Source organism: Meriones unguiculatus, chromosome 15 (genome assembly GCF_030254825.1).
Source record: "Meriones unguiculatus strain TT.TT164.6M chromosome 15, Bangor_MerUng_6.1, whole genome shotgun sequence".
NCBI lineage: Eukaryota > Metazoa > Chordata > Mammalia > Rodentia > Muridae > Meriones > Meriones unguiculatus.
In genome coordinates, this window is record NC_083362.1 from 78,364,338 (window position 1) to 78,382,672 (window position 18,335).

Genomic DNA, 18,335 nt, shown 5'->3' on the forward strand with positions numbered 1-18,335 from the left:
CACATGACCTCATGCCTTGGGCTGCTCCTAACCCTAAATCTGAGTCTCACTATGTAGCTTTGACTGTCTTGGAACTCGATATGTAGACCAGGCTGGCCTTGAACTCACAAGTGTTGAGATTATAGGTGTGCACCACCATGCTTGGCTTGGCCTCCCTCTTACAGGTCCCACCACTTTGACACTTCATAGCCCGTAAACTTCTATGAGACACACTCAGACCATGTCTCCTCCTGTATCTTGCCTTCTGTGCAGCAAAAATCCCCAGACTCTCTAATCTCTAAACTTTTCTCACCTCTACAGGTTCCTTGGGAGTGACAATCAGGACACCTTCTTCACCAGCACCAAAAGGCACCAGATTGTGAGTGGAGTATGTCCACTGCATACCCTAATCTGACCAGGCTCAGAGAGGCCTGACATATCCCAACCACCAACCCTGAGGTCTTCATGGCCACCATAAAGCTCCAAGAGGGCTGAAGCCTCAGAGACTGACCCTGATCTTGCTACATAGAGTGAGGATATGGCCTGGAGGCCGGACAGTGGGGGCAGGGCATGTCCAGACTACCCTGGATCAAGAAAAAAGCCAGCTCCCTATCCAGTACCCCTCTACAATGCTGGGGCCCAGCACAATCCAGGTTTATGGACTTGTGGGAGCTAGGCTACCACAATCTTAGGCACAGGTGAGGTGGTCCTCCTGGCTGGCCAGAACAGACAAGGAAGAGGTCTCAGTATACCCTAGCCAGTCTGTCAAAACCAGGCTACAGGGGCAGGTCTGAGGCATTAGTACATCGGCTTTCAACCTGTAGGTTTGACTAGTGGGGGTCGCACAACCCTTTCACAGAGGTCGCCTAAGACCATTGGAAACCATAGATATTTGTATTATGATTTTAGAACAGTAGCAAAATTACAGCTACAAAGTAGCAACAAAAATAACTTTATGGTTGGGGATCAGCACACCACAAGGAACTGTATTAAAGGGTCGTAGCACTAGGAAGGGTGAGAACTGCTGACCTGGGGGGTCTGCTCTGACAGCATGTGGCCAGGCAGGGTCTAGACAGGGCGCTGCTAACAGTAGCCTCCAAGCCACAGGTTTCCCACCCAAGACAGTTATCCTAACAAAGATGCCCCTACTGGCACAGGCTTCCATGCATGACTATGTCCAGGTTCCAACCGAGGCTGGCTGAGTTTGTAAGACTGGAGAATGACTGACTGCTAATCCCTATCAGTGTGGTCATGAATGTGTGGTTAGGACACAGGACCTGGGTTTCATGACCTTGGGGACACTCCATCAAGATCATTATCTGGAGGTGGGAACTGTAGGTAGGTCATCCAAGGTTTCAGGACCAAGTTGGGTCTCCCTGCTGTGCCATCACATGACCTGTGATGGGTACCATCTTCCACCCATCCTGCAGCTGTTTGAAATCTTGGCCAAGACTCGCTATGGCCACAAGAAGAAAGGCTTGTTTGGGATTGACCAGCTGCTGGCGGAGGGTGTCTTCAATGCAGCCTTCCCCCTGCATGATGTGAGTCTCGGGGATGGGCTCTGAACTAGGGTGGGCTGTGAGTTCCCCCATCCCCCAGTGCTACTGTCCATCATATCCACAGGAAGCAAAGGAATCTCATCCTCCATGACTGTCACCCTGGTGTCAGGAATATCAAATATTCCTTGTAAAGTGTAGAAGCCTTGTAAAGTGTAGAAGTTGGTGTTGGAGGCTGAAGGTTCAGCTTGGCTTCCTGACCCTGCTGGCAGGGGCGGGGCAGCAAATATACTAGGCTCCCACTCCAAGTACTAAGGCTGGGTTCCTCAGGCAGTGTCTCTCCCTAGGGAAGACAGTGAGATAGGGAAGAGAGAGAAGACACCCTTCTCTGTACCCAGAAGCTTGGCAGCCTGGGGCAGTGGCAGAGAGACATTTACCACAACAGCTGCCTGGTGGTGCCCTGACACCCATATTACCATCCCGGATGTAGCCCACAGGTAGGTCAGGATATTGTTTGTGCCCCAGCTTCTCTGCGGCCTTCCACCACACAGGAAAGGCCTGCAGACCAAAATTTCAAAAGGTATTGAGTCAGGCAGCCCATGAGGCCCTGAGGACAGTCCTGCTTGCAGGCACCCCCCGACACCACACACGCACGCACGCACGCACGCACGCACATGCGCGCGCCCACACACACAGATACTTGTCTTGGAATGGTATCGCTCTTCCTGTCAGCTGAGTTTGGGACCTCATGGTTTGGCTCATAGCTCGGGTACCATACAGCATATATGGCAGGCCTCCAAGACCCCAAAGAGTTGTTTGTTAACCTGTACCCCAGCTACTGTCCTGGCCAGATCTTTCTGATTTATCCCTTCACTGGACACTCAGCAGACCCAGGGATAAAGGGAGCTCAACCTGCATTTCCCTTGAGACCCTTCTTGGTCCATCCTTCCTTGGGGTCTTTGCTGTTTGCCTACATTGGATGGTGGAATTGCGGGTCTGGGTCGGCGCTGAAGTTCCCATACCTAGAAGTGTGTCCTGAGGGATGACTGGCGGCAGATCTAAGCTCATCAATAAGAAGCCCCAATGGCTTCTTATTCTAGGGCCCATTCTCTGCAACCCCAGAGAGCTCACAGGTCCTGGGGCTCACCCAGCGCCAAGTCTTATTCCAGCACTGGGCTCGCTGGGGCAAATGGAGCAAGTACCAGCCACTGGACCATGTGCGCAAGTACTTCGGTGAGAAGGTGGCTCTCTACTTCGCCTGGCTTGGTGAGTCTTGTCTCGCTGCTTGGTCCTTGTGTTATAACAGTCTGCCCTCTGGGACAGTTCTACCATCAGGCCATGCTCCCCCAATGATACAACAGATACTAGGCACTGCACTGGGAGCCTCTTAGTTTGTGGGGTCCCTCTTGACTGCCAGCTAGATTCCATACACCCAAACTCTATTCCAAGTCTTCTCTTCTCAGCCAGGCTGGCACCTTCAGAGACTATCTGCCCTCCCTGGGCTCTGCCTCTTGCCCTTCCATCCTCATCCTGGGATTGCCTTTCCTGATGTCCAGTATGGCCATGCTGGAGGATTTCAGGGTGGAGTAGGGGGAGAAGGACTCTTCATCTAGGCTCCAGAGAGGGAACATTTTATAGGTGTCTTCCTGGCCTCACAGGGTCTGTAGGGACCAGGACACTGGCTGGGGTCTGGGCTGACCCCATAGGAAATAGGCAGATGCGCGCTTGGTGGATGTGGAGTACCTCAGGGTACCTGGATATGGTCCATTGAGATGGGGGTGCGGGTGAGTCCAGAATGACCCACACCTTCACTGGGGCTTGGACTGCATGAATCCTGTGCCTCTCAGAAAGACACAGTGAGAAGTTGGTTGGAGGTATGTAAGTGCTAGAGGACAATATCAGGAGATAAAAGGCCCTGTGGGATGGAGTCAGGGGGCCACTGGTACTTAGCCAACAAGGTGAGAAAGTGCAGAGTTGAGGGCAGATGCTCAGAGTCAAGGGCAGTGGCCAGGAGAGACCCCCCGAGTCTCTCAGTATCCTTCCGGAGATTCTGGTTCCCACTGGGAACTATCCCAGGAAGCTAATACATCCCCTGTGCACACCCAATTTCCAACAGCTGGACTCTTGGCATCCCTTCTGCAGGGTTTTACACTGGTTGGCTTCTGCCTGCGGCAGTGGTGGGTACAGTGGTGTTCCTGGTGGGCTGTTTCCTGGTGTTCTCAGATGTACCAACGTAAGTGCCCTCTCAACTCCCAAGCCTTCCTGTGTCTCATGAGGGTGTGTGGCTATGGGATTCCCAAGCACTGGGCCCCATGTGGAGCTGGGGTGGAGGTGTGTGATGAACACAGCCTGCTCTTCTGAGGACACATCTAGAAGATGACAGAGATGTCCCAGGCTGACCCAGGTGGACAGAGATGCCCCAGTACTGACACTCCCATTTTGTCCTTAGAATAGCACAGACTTTTCCTATAATGACTGACTGGCTTTGTGTTTTACTTAAATGTGTATCTGAAAGTACAAAGAATTACCTTTCATTGTTATTGTCGAATTTATTTAAAAAAAAAACTACTGCTTTTTAAAGATGTGCTGATGGGGTTGAAGATGTAGCTCAATTGAGAGTGCATGCCTAGCTTGCGGGAGGCCTTGGCTTTAGTCCCTAGCACCAGATGTGGTGGTGCACACCTGCAATCCCAGAACTTAGGAGATGGAGACAGGAGAAGAGGAAATTCAAAGGGTCCTCAGCTACATAGCAAGTTCAAACCCAGCCTGGAATACGTGAGACCTTGTCTCAAAAATAAACCAGTAACCAGAAGTTCTAGGACTGGAAGAGCAGTGGTTGAAGGTGAGGAGTGGGACTGACTTGGAAGGGGGTACAGCCCTTCAGCTCCTGGAACCACATCCATGCCCCACAGGCAGGAGCTGTGCGACAGTTCGGATGGCTTTGACATGTGCCCACTCTGCTCTGACTGTTCTTTTTGGCTGCTCTCCAGTGCCTGCACCCTGGCCCAGGTATGGTAAGAGAGCTGGGGTCAGGGCATCAAGAGATGGCAGCCCCTATAGGTCCTGGCCTTGTGGAGGCAGAACCCTCAGTGAGCTCTGTCAGCTCTGTTGCCCCTAACCTGACATTCAGGTATATGTCTCACAAATGACTATCAAGAGTGTCACAAAGTAGCTCTTACTGCTATTAGTATTAGATATGGCTGTCTTGGTTTGCTTTTTATTGTTGTCATAAAACACCATGACCAAGCCCATCGCTGTGGTGCATGCCTGTAATTCCAGTACTCTGGGAGGCAGAGGCAGAGGCAGAGGCAGAGGCAGGCATATTTCTGTGAGTTCAAGGTTAGGGCAGCCTCTACAAAGCGAGTCCAGAACAGCCAAGGCTACACAGAGAAACCCTGTCTTGAAAAAACAAAACAAAACAAACAAACAAAAAACCGTACTGTGACCAAAAGCAGCTTGGGGAAGAAACGATTTATTTGGTTTACATGTTCTGATTACAGCCTATAATAAAGGGAAGTAAGAACAGGAATTCAAGGCAGGAACCTGGAGGCAGGAACTGAAGCAGAAATCATGGAGGAATACTGCATCCTGGCTTGTTCACAGGCTCCTGCCCAGCCTGCTCTCCCTCTCCCTCTCTCCCTTTTATGTTTTGTTTGGGTTTCTCTGTGTCCTGGAACTTACTCTGAAGACTAGGCTGGCCTTGAACTGAGATCTGCCTGCCTCTGCCTCCCAAGTGCTGGGACTAAAGGTGTGTGCCACCACATGTGGCTACACTTGCTTTCTGATACCTCCCAGAACCACCTGCCCAGGGTCGGCGCTGTCCACTGGGCCTTCTCATGTCAATCATTAATCAAGAAAACACCTCACAGACTTCCCTGTAGGACAATCTGATGGAGATATTTTCTCAATTGAAGATTTTTCTTTCCAGATAACCCTAGCTTGTGTCAAGTTGGCAAAAAAAACAAGCAAACAAACAAAAACTAAGCAACACAAACAACTAACCAAGTGATAAACTGGAAACCTACTCCCAGGTCTTTTAGACATGGCATCTCCTGAAGCTCTTAGATACTTGCAGAACCAAGAATGCAGACTTCTGAGCAGGAGTGCCTCTAGCCTAGGAGACCTGGGCCGCAGGTCTGTACAGCCCACGTGGCTCAGCCAGCGTGGTCCTGGGTGTGCTTCTTTCCCAACACATATCTGATATCCGTGGTGCTCAGGGTGAACTCACAGTTTCTTTGCATCTATCCCGGTAATCCTCCCAGGTATGTCTTAAGATGGACACTTAAGAGGTAGAGAATTGAGGCTGGAGATATCTCAGTAGATAAGAGCACTGGCTGCTCTTGCAGAGGATCCAGGTTCAATTCCCAGCACCCACGTGGCAGCTCACTACTGTCTATCATGGGATCTGACACTCACATACATATATACATACATATGGTAGAGAATCAGAAATTCAAGATCACCCTCAGTTACATAGCAGGTTCGAGACCAGCTAGAGATACATGAGACCCTTTCTCAAACAAACAAAAAAACAAATAAACCCAAAAGAATTACAGAAAAACTGTTGCCTTTGGCAGAGGATCAGTGATGGGGTGAAGTCAAGGAGTAGGGTTTACAACAATATTTCTAGAAGCTACAAATCCCAAAGCTAGATACTGGCTGTTGGAGCTGCTCTCTCTGGCTCCTGGGTATTTCTAGTCTATGGCTGCCTCCTTCTGTTCCTCCTGCTTCTGCCTTTGTAGTGATCTCCCATCTACAGCACTTTCCTCTGGAGATCTTTACCTACTTCAAAGGGCCAGAAGGTGGTCCCGCATGCCTTTAATCCCAGTACTCAGGTAGCAAAGGATCTCTGAGTTTGAAGCCAGCCTGGTCCACAGAGTGAGTTCCAGGACAGCCACGGTTTACACAGAGAAACCCTGTCTCCAACCCTATCCCTGTAACAGTAACTTTTATTCTCCTGATTTAATTGTCATCTCTGAAGTTTATTGCCCCTGTCAGCTAACCTAAGCCTAGAATGTTTTCAGCCTGTAAGACTTATTGCTGAATAAGCTCACTTTTTCTTGTTCTTTCTGAGCTCTGACTGGCTGGTTCAATTTAGCTGTTCTGGCTCAAATTTTTCTCTAAACTGAGTGATTCAAACTGGCTTCTCTCAGGCTGGGGTGGTAGCACACCCCTTTAATCCCACTACTTGAAAGGCAGAGGCAGGTGGATCTCTGTGAGTTCAAGGCCAGCCTGCACTATAAAAGTGAGTTCAGGAGAGTTCAGGAGAGCCAAGGCTACACAGAGAAACCCTGTCTTGGAAAAAAAAAAAGACTCAAGCAAACTGGCTTCTCTCATCTTCTGACTGAATCACTCAGCTTGGCCTCATACTAACTTTGGCAATATGTTCTAATCTTCTGGCTCTTTCTCTTTCTCTGTCTCATTCTGTCTTCACCTGTGTCTAATTTGTTCTTTCTTTGTAACCTATCTCTGTACAACTGTTCTGGTAAAACTGTCTGCTCTCTCTTTCTACACTGCTCTTAAATAGCCTTTCTTTCTTGTGCTGTTCTTGTGATAGCTGGGCATAGCCTATTCTGTCAAATCTTTCTCTGATTATCACTTTGACTGCCACTCAATTAGAAATCACTTTCAAATATGGGTGCTTCCTTCTACAATCTAACTTTACCTTCATTGTTTGAGATTAAATGTGTGTACCACCACACCTAGACCTAAGCTTTTCTTTACCTAAAACTTGCTCTATACCAAGATATCCCTGAACTCAGAGATCTACTTGCCTCTGTCTCCTGGGATTAAAGACGTGTTTCACTACTGCCCATAGCGACTATATTTCAGCCATATCATGTCAATATTATATCAAGGGTTCCAGGGACACAACTTCTGAGAGTCACAATCCAACCCACTACAGTGCCCCCCGTAAGCCTCCACACTTCCTGTCTACCCAGCATTCTCCAGTTCCACTGACTCTAAAAAACTAAACTCTTCTCTCAATGTGCTCAGCTCAGATGAATCCAAGTCAGGCACGAGTGAGGCAAGGTGAGGGAGACTGAGCAATGGACTTGACAATGTGGCTTAAATGGTAGAGTTCTTATCGAGCATTCATGAGACCCTGGGTTTGAACACCCTCCACCCCCACGTGAACAAAGGTGGTAGTGTACACCTGACATGCCAGAATTTTGGGGATGGTAAGAGGTTCAGGAGTTGGGTTTGTTTTTGTCTTTTGAGACAGGGGTTCTGTGTGTGTGTGTGTGTGTGTGTGTGTGTGTGTGTGTGTGTAGCCTTGGCTGTACTGGACTTACTTTGTAGACCAGGCTGTCTTTGAACTCACAGAGATCTGCCTGCCTCTGAGTCCCCAAGCACTGGGATTACAGGTGTGTATCACCATGCCTGGTTTTGATGAACACCATCGTATCCTTAATCCAAAAAAAAAGAAAAAAAGGAAAGAGCTGGGTGCAGTGGTGCACGCCTGTGATATCAGCACTCAGGGAGGCAAAGGCAGGAGGATTTCTGTGAGTTTAAGGGCAACTTGGTCTACAAAGTGAGTTCAGGACAGCCAAGGCTATCCAGAGAAACCCCGTCTCAAAAACACAAAACAAAACAAACAGATTCCCAAGACTGGGTGAAACTGTTCTTTCAGCTGCTGTATAGAATCCCCCTCCCTGAGGCTCTGACTTGTGAAAGGACTGCCAGTTCCTGGGAAGACCTGGGTACCTTTTCTCCTCCAGGCGGGGCGGCTCTTTGACCACGGTGGCACTGTTTTCTTCAGTTTGTTCATGGCCCTGTGGGCAGTGCTGCTTCTGGAGTACTGGAAGCGGAAAAATGCCACATTGGCCTACCGCTGGGACTGCTCTGACTATGAGGACATTGAGGTGAGTGAGCTGGGCTGGGTGGCGTCTGGCAAGGGTCACGGCCCACTGAGCATGGCTCCCTTTCAGGAGAGGCCTAGGCCCCAGTTCGCTGCAACGGCCCCTATGACAGCCCTGAATCCCATCACTGGTGAAGATGAGCCCTACTTTCCTGAGAAGTGTCGTGTACGCCGCATGCTGGCTGGCTCTGTGGTGCTCCTGATGATGGTATGGGGTTCCTGCCATACTGTTTTTGTCCTCTGCCTCTATCTTCCTGAGCTACAGGGGTATCTCCTCCAAAACCCCTCACCATCCTCCAAAAAGGCCCTGTGCTCTGTGCCTCAGGGAAGGACCTGAGCCCAGAGCTAAGCTGTGGGTTCTCATAGGGGTGTGTATGAGTATGTACCATGAGGGGTTATAGAAGAGCTCCCCCGTGTGTAGCCCAGGGCACACATTCAACAAGGGAATGGATTCCAAGAATGAACAGGGGCCCACTAATCCCTTGATACTGGCCAAAGACTACTTAGAAGGACCACCGCCCTTCCCAGGCACCATGGGTCCAAAGCAGGGAGCTGAGGAGGCAGGTGGATGGGATAAAGTTCTCCAACACTGCGTGTACAGAAACATACAGTAACTACCTGGCATCCTGACCTCCCTCCTAGTCCCTCTGGAGAACCAGTGGAACAGCTGTGGACCCAGAGGCCTGTGTGGGCCTATGGCCTGAGGCTGTGGGTGCTGAGGCCACAGCAGGGAGCTCAGGACCTCTCTGGTCCTGCAGGTGGCTGTGGTGATTATGTGCCTTGTGTCTATCATCCTGTACCGGGCTGTTATGGCTGTAATTGTGTCCAAGTCAGACAACACCTTTCTCTCAGCCTGGGTGAGTCTCTGCTGAACCCCTCCCCAGCCCAACAACCTGTCCTTCGGTGCCTGCTCTGATCACCCCTTCTCTATCAGGCTCCACGAATTGCCAGCTTCACAGGGTCAGTGGTGAACCTTGTCTTCATCCTCATCCTCTCCAAGGCCTATGTGGTCCTGGCCCAGGTCCTGACAAGATGGGGTGAGCACAGACCAACATGGATTCTTATTCCCAAAAGAGGCATCTGAGCCTTCTACCAGAGATCTCCTTAAAATGGCATTGGCAGGGCCTTCGGGAAAGGAAGGCATTCAGCCAGGGGCCCCTGCTTCTCCAACCTCCCTCACCAGATCCCTCAAGCTTGTGCAGTCTTCAGGGTGAGACCAGACCCTCGAGAATAGGGACTCAGGCCTCTGTCAGGTTGGCTAGGGGTGGTGGCTGAGCTGTGACAAGCTCAGATGTAAACATTTATAACCCCAAATGTTTACCAAGTGCCTGTATGGCCTCTATACCTGACCCCAGAAGCAAGATGTCACTGTGTCTGCACTTCCATCTCTGCTCTGTCTTTGTTTTGACTTTCCCTAAGAGCAAATGCTGAGGGGCCTAACCACCCATCCCGCATGGCCTTGTCTATACTAGCCCTGGCCAAGGCCCTGATGGAGCAAGCTCAGAGTACAAGGACAATGGATGGGAAGGGAATAAAGTCCTAGGAGAGTTCTCCAGGAAGGTCTGGGGGAGTTCTTACCTGGAAGGGAGCATATATAGCCTTGTTCCAGGAGAATGAAGCTGGAGCTGGGATAGGCATCCCCACACTTGCAGGGCTTATGGTCCCCTTTTCCTCTAATTGACCTTTTATGTTTCCAAATTGGCCTTGGCAAGTTTTTGCACTGTAACTCAGCCCTCGTTCAGCCTTGAGCAGGAGACTACCTTGTCCCTGATACCCCATGCCCCCAATACCCCAACTTATTTGCACACACTCTAAAAAAGTATTTATTTAATGTATGTATTTGTGTGCTCATGAGTCACGGCTCCTGTGGGCCATGGCACATGTGTGAAGTCAGAGGACAATATGTGAGGGTTATTTCTCCCCTTCCATGTGAGCTCGGAGGGTGGAGCTCACATTGTTCCTCAGATGGTCATCAGGCTTGGCAGCAAGCACCTTTATTCATGGCCCACCTCACTGGCCCTGTACACACTATTTTGATGAGGGTACAAATGTTTTAGTTTTTTGTCAACTATTCTACGTATACTTAATTGTATTAGCTACTTTTTTTTTTTTTTTTGCTATAACTGACTAAAATACCAGAAAAAAAATGACTTAAGGGAATTATTTATTACTGATACAGTTTTAGAGGTGCCAGTCCTTCATGGAAGGGAGGGTATGGTGCCCAGGAAGCAAGGAGGAGAATGTAGGAAAGGGTCAGGTGAGACACAGCCCCAAGGACACCTGCTTTTCCATGTGGGCCTCAACTGCCACCAACTCCCAATAGTATTACCAGCATATTATTAATCCATCAAGAGATGGCCCCATTGATGAGGTCAGAGTTCTCTTGAACTAATACATTCCAGGAACACCGTCACTGACAGACAATAGATGTGCTTTAATAATACCCTAGACATCTTCCAGGCTAGTCAGGTAGACAATCAAGATTTATCACCACTCTAATCAACGTGTTTTAGTATAATTTTGAAATCAGAGACTTAGGACTGCTATACATTGACCCCCCCCTTCTTTAATGAATTTCTTTAAACTATCTGGACAACATTACTTCTTCCTAACCCTGGATGGTGGGGTGGCTTCACGGGAAGGGGCAGTGCACTGGACACTGGCTGATATCCCTGCGGACTGAGTGAAAGCCTATACGCACAGAGATGCACCGGACACAGACTGCATTTGAGGACGCCTTCACCCTCAAGGTGTTCATCTTCCAGTTTGTCAACTTCTATGCTTCACCTGTATACATCGCCTTCTTCAAGGGTAGGTAGGTGGCCACCCTCCCAATGGACGTGTCACTTCTGCCTTGCAGCTCAGCTTTGCTCCCTCTGTCTGCTGTGCTCAGCAGCAGGTGGAGCTAGGTAGCCAGGGCAAAGCACTGAGCAAGAATGATTTCCACTGGGCTTGGAGGGGACAAGTCTGTGCCTCTCTCAGCCTCAGGCCTCATGGGTGGGAAAGGGGTTGGGGGAGACAACCGGAACCTAGTCCTTCACAGCCTCACAACTTGGATCCTGCCAGGTTTGTGGGATACCCAGGCAACTACCACACCTTGTTTGGAGTCCGAAACGAGGAGGTGAGTGTGCTGAGCCAGGGATTGGGGGCTAGGCTCCCTCTGTACCCACGGATGCCTTAGTTTGCTGCCATTCTTCCTTCCACCATTGTCTAAGCCAGAGACAAAGCTTACAGCTGCTTTCCAGGACTCCAGGGCTCTTGACCACATTGGCCTGAGGTCCTGATTTAGGACCACTGTCTAGAGAATACACACACCACAGGGCTTAGCCTTTCTCTAAGTCAATTCACACGTAAGAGGCATGTGAGCCCTTAGGATGACCCTATGAACCACATCATTGCCAAGGTCTCTGCTGACTGAGGACACTGAGGCAGTGCCCCACAGCCTCACTGTCTGGGGTTCTCCCATGGCTGACCTTTTCCATGAGCCCTAAAGCGCTCTGCTTGCCTTTGGGATCTGGGGATTGGGAGAGCCTGGCTCAGACATGCAGTGACCTTTGCAGAGGATTGTAAAAGTAACTTTTATCCGCCTGGTTCAGCTGCTGACTGGGAGGCTTACTGCCTGTCTGTGGCTGGTGTGCCGTATTAGGTAGCTCTCAGCTCTTAGTGAGATAGCCAGCCGAGACTGGCTTAGGCGAGAAAGGGCTACCACTTGCTCTTGTGTTGACTATTGTTCAGGACTCTGTGGGTTCAGGAATGGCTGGGTCCCTCAGCACTGGCTGAGTGCTCAAGTAAGGTTTTCCCACCTGGTGAGGATGATGTTCCACAGTGTGGTCGTGCTCCCCTTGCAAGGCACACATGGGTCCCTGGGTCTGACTCTTCACTGACGAATGTCTTAGGTCTTCCCTGGAGCCTGTAGCTACAGTCAGCTGAGATCCTACAGGGCATAAACTATAGCCACTCAGTAGTTGTTCCCATATATAACTGAAGTGATGTGGAGAGGGCTGATCCCGGTAATTCTCAAGGTACTCCACACATGTCCTATAGGGAGGTGGGGGCAGAGACGCCTCTTTGAGGCGGAGAAAGTGAGGTGACTATGTGCCTGGTCCCTCCCCCGGCTAAACTGGAGTTGTGCTGCTGCAGTGTCCAGCTGGAGGCTGTCTCATCGAGCTGGCACAGGAACTCCTGGTCATCATGGTGGGCAAGCAGGTCATCAACAACGTGCAGGAGGTCCTTGTCCCGTGAGTCCCCCCACCGCGTCCTTGGAATGCTGGGAGAATAAAGGGGAGGCAGGATCTGCCATACCCCTGGACTTCTGTTGTCCTATTGCAGAGCTCCACAATACCCTCCTCCCCCATCTGTTGTTGTGTCTGGGGTGTTGGGAAGCCCGTACCACCCATGGACAGTTCTGTCAGGGGAGACCACACAAAGGCCAGCACATACTCGCTACTTGCATGAGAAGGATAAGCAAGGAGAGGCCCTGGCCCTCAGGCTTGACCCCTAGATTCATGCCAGTTTCAGGTTCCACTAGCTAGAACTATGGGCCCTCTCACAGGCTGGAGTTCTCCAAAGTCTGCCCAGGGACAGTCTCCTACCTGAGGCCACATGAACCCGGATCCCCACTACCATCCCAGAAAGGCAGTGTTGGCCCTGACACCACAACCACAGTAGTCCCTCCCTGGATGCATCCTGACTTCTCTGGCATTCAACGGGACCAGGAAGCACAGAGTATAGCTCAGTGTCTAGCAGGTGTAGGTAGTGTGAGGAAGCCAACAGACACCTGTGCCCCTATACAGTCTGATAAATGCGACATGCTCTGTGCATGATACCTCACAACCTCTGTCAAAGCCACATACACACAGGACTGATACACCCCTCCCAAGTGTGATATAGCCATCACAGCTCTGGCCCCAGTATGATGAATACCTGGCCCCATCGTTCTACTTTCCTAGGACTTAGCTGTCACCCTCAGTAGCCTCCTTCGTAGCCTTGCTGTGGTTCCAACTTCCAAAGGCTCCAGGATTTCTTGAAGACACAGCAGGGGACGAGAAGAGAGCTATAGCGTGTGTCCCTATAGAGGGCTCAGGGCATCGGATGAGTTTGACCTGCAAGAACCACAGCCCTTTGCCCAACCTGGACCCAGAGAGCAACAGCCCACCCTGGCTGAGTGTCCTCTCAGACTAGCCCAGCCATCAGCTGGATGTGGGGGCATCTATGTTGCTCTACACTTTCTACCTGCAGAAAGCTGAAAGGCTGCTGGCAGAAATTGTATTCCAGGAGGAAGAAGGCTGGCATGGGGACCCACCCAGCACGTTGGGAGGCTGACTATGAGTTGCTGCCGTGTGAGGGGCTGTTTCATGAATACCTTGAAATGGGTAAGACCCACATTGTAACCACTCTGCCCCTGGCCTACCCTGAAATGCAACAGGCTACTGGGGAGGGGGATGGGTGGTGGGAGTTAGGCCTGCAGGGAAGAGATGGGTAGCAGCAGAGCCAGGGTGGGTGGGAAGGTTTGGGGAAGCCTGGACGCTGAGGCTGTGTATTAGGGAAAGCAGGTCCAGGGGCAGAGCCAAGGTACTCTGCCATGTGAGGGTAGGTATACCTGGGCCATGCCAGCCTGGAGAACTGATTTTCTCCAGCAGTTTCCTCAGTTGTGAAAGTGCCAAGTGGTAGCTCATACCTATGGCTTGAAGGGTGTGGCAGTTGTAAGGGCAGGGTTCTGTCTGACTAACACCAGGAGATCTGGCAGTCATAATCTTAGCACACTGCCTCAGCAGAACACATGACTGAACTGACTGGCAACCAAAGCATAACCAGTAACAGTTGCAGCATGGTTAACACTGTGGCAGGTTACAGGGAGCAAGTTGATACTATGCATCCTCATGTCCTGCAACTGAAGACCTCCCTATCAATTTTACCGAAGACCTTTGCTACTCCTGGAGATAGTTACAAACCCAGAGGCAGGTTTTGCTCTCCTTCCTGCCATTAAAAATCCCTGACTTAAGGTGTACTGGGTGGCCAAGGCCATCCAGCACAAAGATCAGAGAAGTGTACATCAGTTTCCCAGGGCCAGTCAGAGAGATGGGCAGTGGCCCTTGCATTGAATACAATCAGAGGGGAAGAAACGGGGTGAAATCAATCAATCGCCTGGTGCCCTAGGGTGCAAGCTGGGAGTCCCTTCCCCATCCCGCCACCGGGTGGTTGGAGAGGGTCACCAGCTCCAGCCAGCTCCACTCTGTAGTGCTGCAGTTTGGGTTCGTCACCATCTTCGTGGCCGCCTGCCCGCTGGCGCCGCTTTTTGCCCTGCTCAACAACTGGGTGGAGATCCGCCTGGACGCGCGCAAGTTCGTGTGCGAGTACCGGCGTCCGGTGGCCGAGCGCGCCCAGGACATCGGCATCTGGTTTCACATCCTAGCGGGCCTCACACACCTCGCGGTCATCAGCAATGTAAGTGCCCTGGCCCAGTACTGGCCGGGTGGTGGTGCTGCTGACCCTGTGCTCACCCCGCGCCCCACAGGCCTTCCTGCTGGCCTTCTCCTCTGACTTCCTGCCGCGTGCCTACTACCGCTGGACGTGCGCCGCTGACCTGCGTGGCTTCCTCAATTTCACGCTGGCGCACGCGCCACCCACCTTCACCGCTGAGCACAACCGCACTTGCAGGTGAGCTGGCGTTAGATTGCAGAATTTGCTTTTCGTGCTATTGACTCATTTCTCTCCCGAGGCCCCCTCCCCCCAGACGTAGGTTTTGGTAGGTTTCTTTTTTTTTTTTTTTTTCAAGATGGTCTCTCAAGTATGTAGGGCACCAAAGATGCAGAGGAGAAGAAATGAAAAGGCTGATTCTAGATGGACCACTTGCCAGCTAGTGTAACCTGAGGGTGCTACCCTGAGTCTTGTGTCTCCTGCAGATACCGGGCTTTCCGGGATGAGGAGGGACACTATTCCCCGACTTACTGGACTCTCCTCGCCATTCGCCTGGCTTTTGTCATCGTGTTTGAGGTATCCAAGTCTTCTGAAAGCTCTTCCAATGACTCCCATCCCCCCTCCCCCCCCCCCCCCGGCCCCTGACTTGCTTGGCCTAACCTAAGCTTGTGACGTAGGAGGGGTTAGTGTGACCAGAAGAACTCCCACTCTTTTTCCCTGAGCAAATCAAAATTCTATGTGTCTTACTTACCCTCGCTGGGCTGGCTTCTGTCCCTGGCTCATGGGCTAGCCACTGAATGTTTTGCAGATTGCAAGGTGCCATGGGGAACTCTGAAAGGCTGGTCTCTGGTCTAGGCCTCTGTCCCTCTCCTCCCCTGCATGCTAACTCCAGTTCCAACCCCCTGGGCAGCCTGCCTGGCCCCCTGAAGGCTAGTCTGGGTTTTTGCTTTAACAAGGGTTGGGGATGGGGCTTCTATCCCCCAGCACGTGGTGTTCTCCATTGGCCGGTTTCTGGACCTCCTGGTTCCTGATGTCCCAGAGTCTGTGGAGATCAAGGTGAAGCGGGAATACTACTTAGCTAAACAGGCACTGGCTGAGAATGAGGTGAGTACCCAAGCCCAACCTGTTTGCCTCACAGCCATGCTCCCCACACTCAAGTCACATGGCTAAGCACGGCTCAGTTTCCACCTAGTCAATCCTAGCAGCACAAGTGGGTGAAGGGCTTTATAGTCACTTCTGTAGTCAATGTGACAACTCACTTTCTTCAAAACAGGCTCTCCTTGGAGCAACAGGCGTGAAGGATGACCAGTCTCCAAGCTCAGAGCCCAGTCTGGGCCCTCCAACCTAGGGTCTTGGGACCGGTGACCTCCTACCCTTCTCTGAGGTCACATTAGGGATTACCGGAGGCTGACACACTTGCTTGGAAGACTGTTGGAAGATGCTCCAGGTTACAGTACCATGTGTGTCCTTAGAGACCATGGCTTTGTTCCTGGCTCCAGCTCAACTTGTCCTCCACCCTTGGCTGCCACAGTCCTCTGCTCACACATTCTGCTTTGTCACTAACCCTGCAAGATGTCCCAAGACTCCACGGGAGCAGCAGTGTTTAAAGATACATCTATTAGCCTTAGGGGGCTATCCCTTACTGCCATTCCAAAGTCCCATGAGCCAATGATTCATATCCCTGTATCTCAAAGGCAAAAGGGCTGTCTGAAATGTTGGCTTCTGTGGCTCTCATTTTTGCTGACTGTTGTACTCAGAGAGCATCTGTCCTTCCTTCACCTCCGCCATGACTTTCCTGTTCCTAAACCAAGGGCTGTCTTCTGTATGTATTCCTGATTCCTAGTGATAAGGAAGTGGCTTCACATATGGCTCCCAACCCATTCCAAGGCATAACCCTTCTGCCAAATGAGCAAGTTAGACTCTGGGGTCCCGGCCTTCTCAGGGCTCTGATTATTTATTTTGCAGCATTCCTTGTGGTAGTATAGGGTCAGATCACCCCTCCAGGTCCACCCCAACTACCTTTCCTCACATGGTCACTACCAGGCACACCTGGCTCTCAGACCTGATAGCACATCCTAGGCCACGGGAGGACGTCCCCTTACCTCTTCTTTCAAACCTAATCACCCAAAGCCTATCTCATGAGTTCTCTCCTATCTCGGCCTCTTTACCCAGATAGATGAAGAGCCTCTGTAGCACTCTTAGTGCTGGGCCAGACTCAGCACACAGTAAGCAGTGAAGGGGGAAGGCTGTGGATAAAGCCTTACCCTTATAGTGGAAACAGAAACAAAAAGATTTATGTGACATATTCCCTCCTGCCCCAACCTTTTTTTATTTATTTTTCCTCTTCTATGTTTACATACAATTGCTTCTCAAACTGGGTTAGTTGTTGCCTTGTTAGCTGGGTTAACTGATGGTTAACTGCCATTTCCTAACTTGGCTGCCCACTCATGATGGGATATGGGCCTTTCCTCCACTTCTGTCATTCAGCCATGCTAGAATAAAGGTCTGAAAGTAACTGCTTATCTGTGCTTATTTCCGTAGGGTTGTTAGGACTGCTGACAAGAGAGACGTGCAGTTTTAGAAGAGGGTGTGAAGCATGCACACTCCCTTTGAAAACCGTTTTCCAAACTGTGCCCTCAGCCATCCACCCTCTCCTTAACTGTGGCAACTCCTGGCCTCAGACTTGGCTATGCTTACTCTTGGACTGAGGCTGCACATTGAAGCTGTTGCATGGCCACTAGGCAAACTAGCCAGTTCAATGACTGAATTTGCTAGGTAAAGCCTTTATTACATGACCTACACGTACTTAAACTGCTTGTTTTTGCTGCTGTAATCTTTAAAAGCTATTACTCTATGTAGGTAAATGTGGGAATGTGTCAAAGCTAATATATGCAAGTCAAGGAACAGCTTTGTGGAGCCAGTTCGTCCTTCCCCTGTGGGTTCCAAGGACTCAATTCGGGTCAGCCTGTGCAGTGTAGCGGTTCCAGTGAGCGGTCCCTTATAGGCTTTGGCATTTGAATGCTTCATCCTCATTTGGTGATGCTACTTGGGGAAACTTAGTTGGCACAGCCTTGCCAGAAGTTTTTTGTTTCTAGATAGTGATTCTCTGTAGCCTTTATTGTCCTGGACTTGCTTTTGTAGGCCAGGCTGCATAGAGATCCGCCTGCCTCTGCCTTCTAGAGTGCTGGGATTGCAGGCATGTGCCAGTGTCTGGTGTCTTGCTAAAAGTTTTAACTAGGGGTCTGTGAGCCATTCCAGATGGTGCTCTCTACTTCATATATATGATTAGAGATGTGAGCTTTCATCCTCCTGTTACAAGGTCTCACTATTACAGACTTTTAATAGACTGGAATCATAAGTTAAAATAAACTTTATTTAAGTTGCCTTGTGTTTTACCACAGCAACAGAAAAGTAACTACTACACATAGCAAGCACTTTTACCTGTTAATCCATTTCACTGGAAATGTATTTCAAGACACTGTTTTTCTCTGTGTAGCCTTGGCTGTCCTAGAATTCGCTCTGTAGACCAAGCTGGCCTTGAACTCACAGAAATCTGCTTGCCTCTGCCTCCTGAGTGCTAG

The 18,335-nt window shown here is 50.5% G+C and overlaps 1 protein-coding gene across 1 annotated transcript in view; it reads left to right on the plus strand.

Annotated features, from left to right (window-relative positions):
- Ano7 (anoctamin 7) overlaps positions 1–17,269 on the plus strand; it is a 28,942-nt gene extending 11,673 nt beyond the window's left edge. The window contains exons 7-24 of the mRNA XM_021632023.2: positions 301–358; positions 1,410–1,520; positions 2,576–2,741; positions 3,618–3,708; positions 4,388–4,484; positions 8,198–8,341; positions 8,408–8,545; positions 9,096–9,194; positions 9,272–9,374; positions 11,041–11,152; positions 11,404–11,458; positions 12,478–12,575; positions 13,576–13,709; positions 14,576–14,781; positions 14,852–14,994; positions 15,240–15,330; positions 15,739–15,858; positions 16,028–17,269. Coding sequence (XP_021487698.1) covers positions 301–358; positions 1,410–1,520; positions 2,576–2,741; positions 3,618–3,708; positions 4,388–4,484; positions 8,198–8,341; positions 8,408–8,545; positions 9,096–9,194; positions 9,272–9,374; positions 11,041–11,152; positions 11,404–11,458; positions 12,478–12,575; positions 13,576–13,709; positions 14,576–14,781; positions 14,852–14,994; positions 15,240–15,330; positions 15,739–15,858; positions 16,028–16,102 — 2,041 coding nt within the window. The 3' untranslated portion in view covers positions 16,103–17,269. The remainder of the gene's footprint in view (positions 1–300; positions 359–1,409; positions 1,521–2,575; positions 2,742–3,617; positions 3,709–4,387; positions 4,485–8,197; positions 8,342–8,407; positions 8,546–9,095; positions 9,195–9,271; positions 9,375–11,040; positions 11,153–11,403; positions 11,459–12,477; positions 12,576–13,575; positions 13,710–14,575; positions 14,782–14,851; positions 14,995–15,239; positions 15,331–15,738; positions 15,859–16,027) is intronic.
- The last annotated feature ends 1,066 nt before the right edge of the window (positions 17,270–18,335 follow it).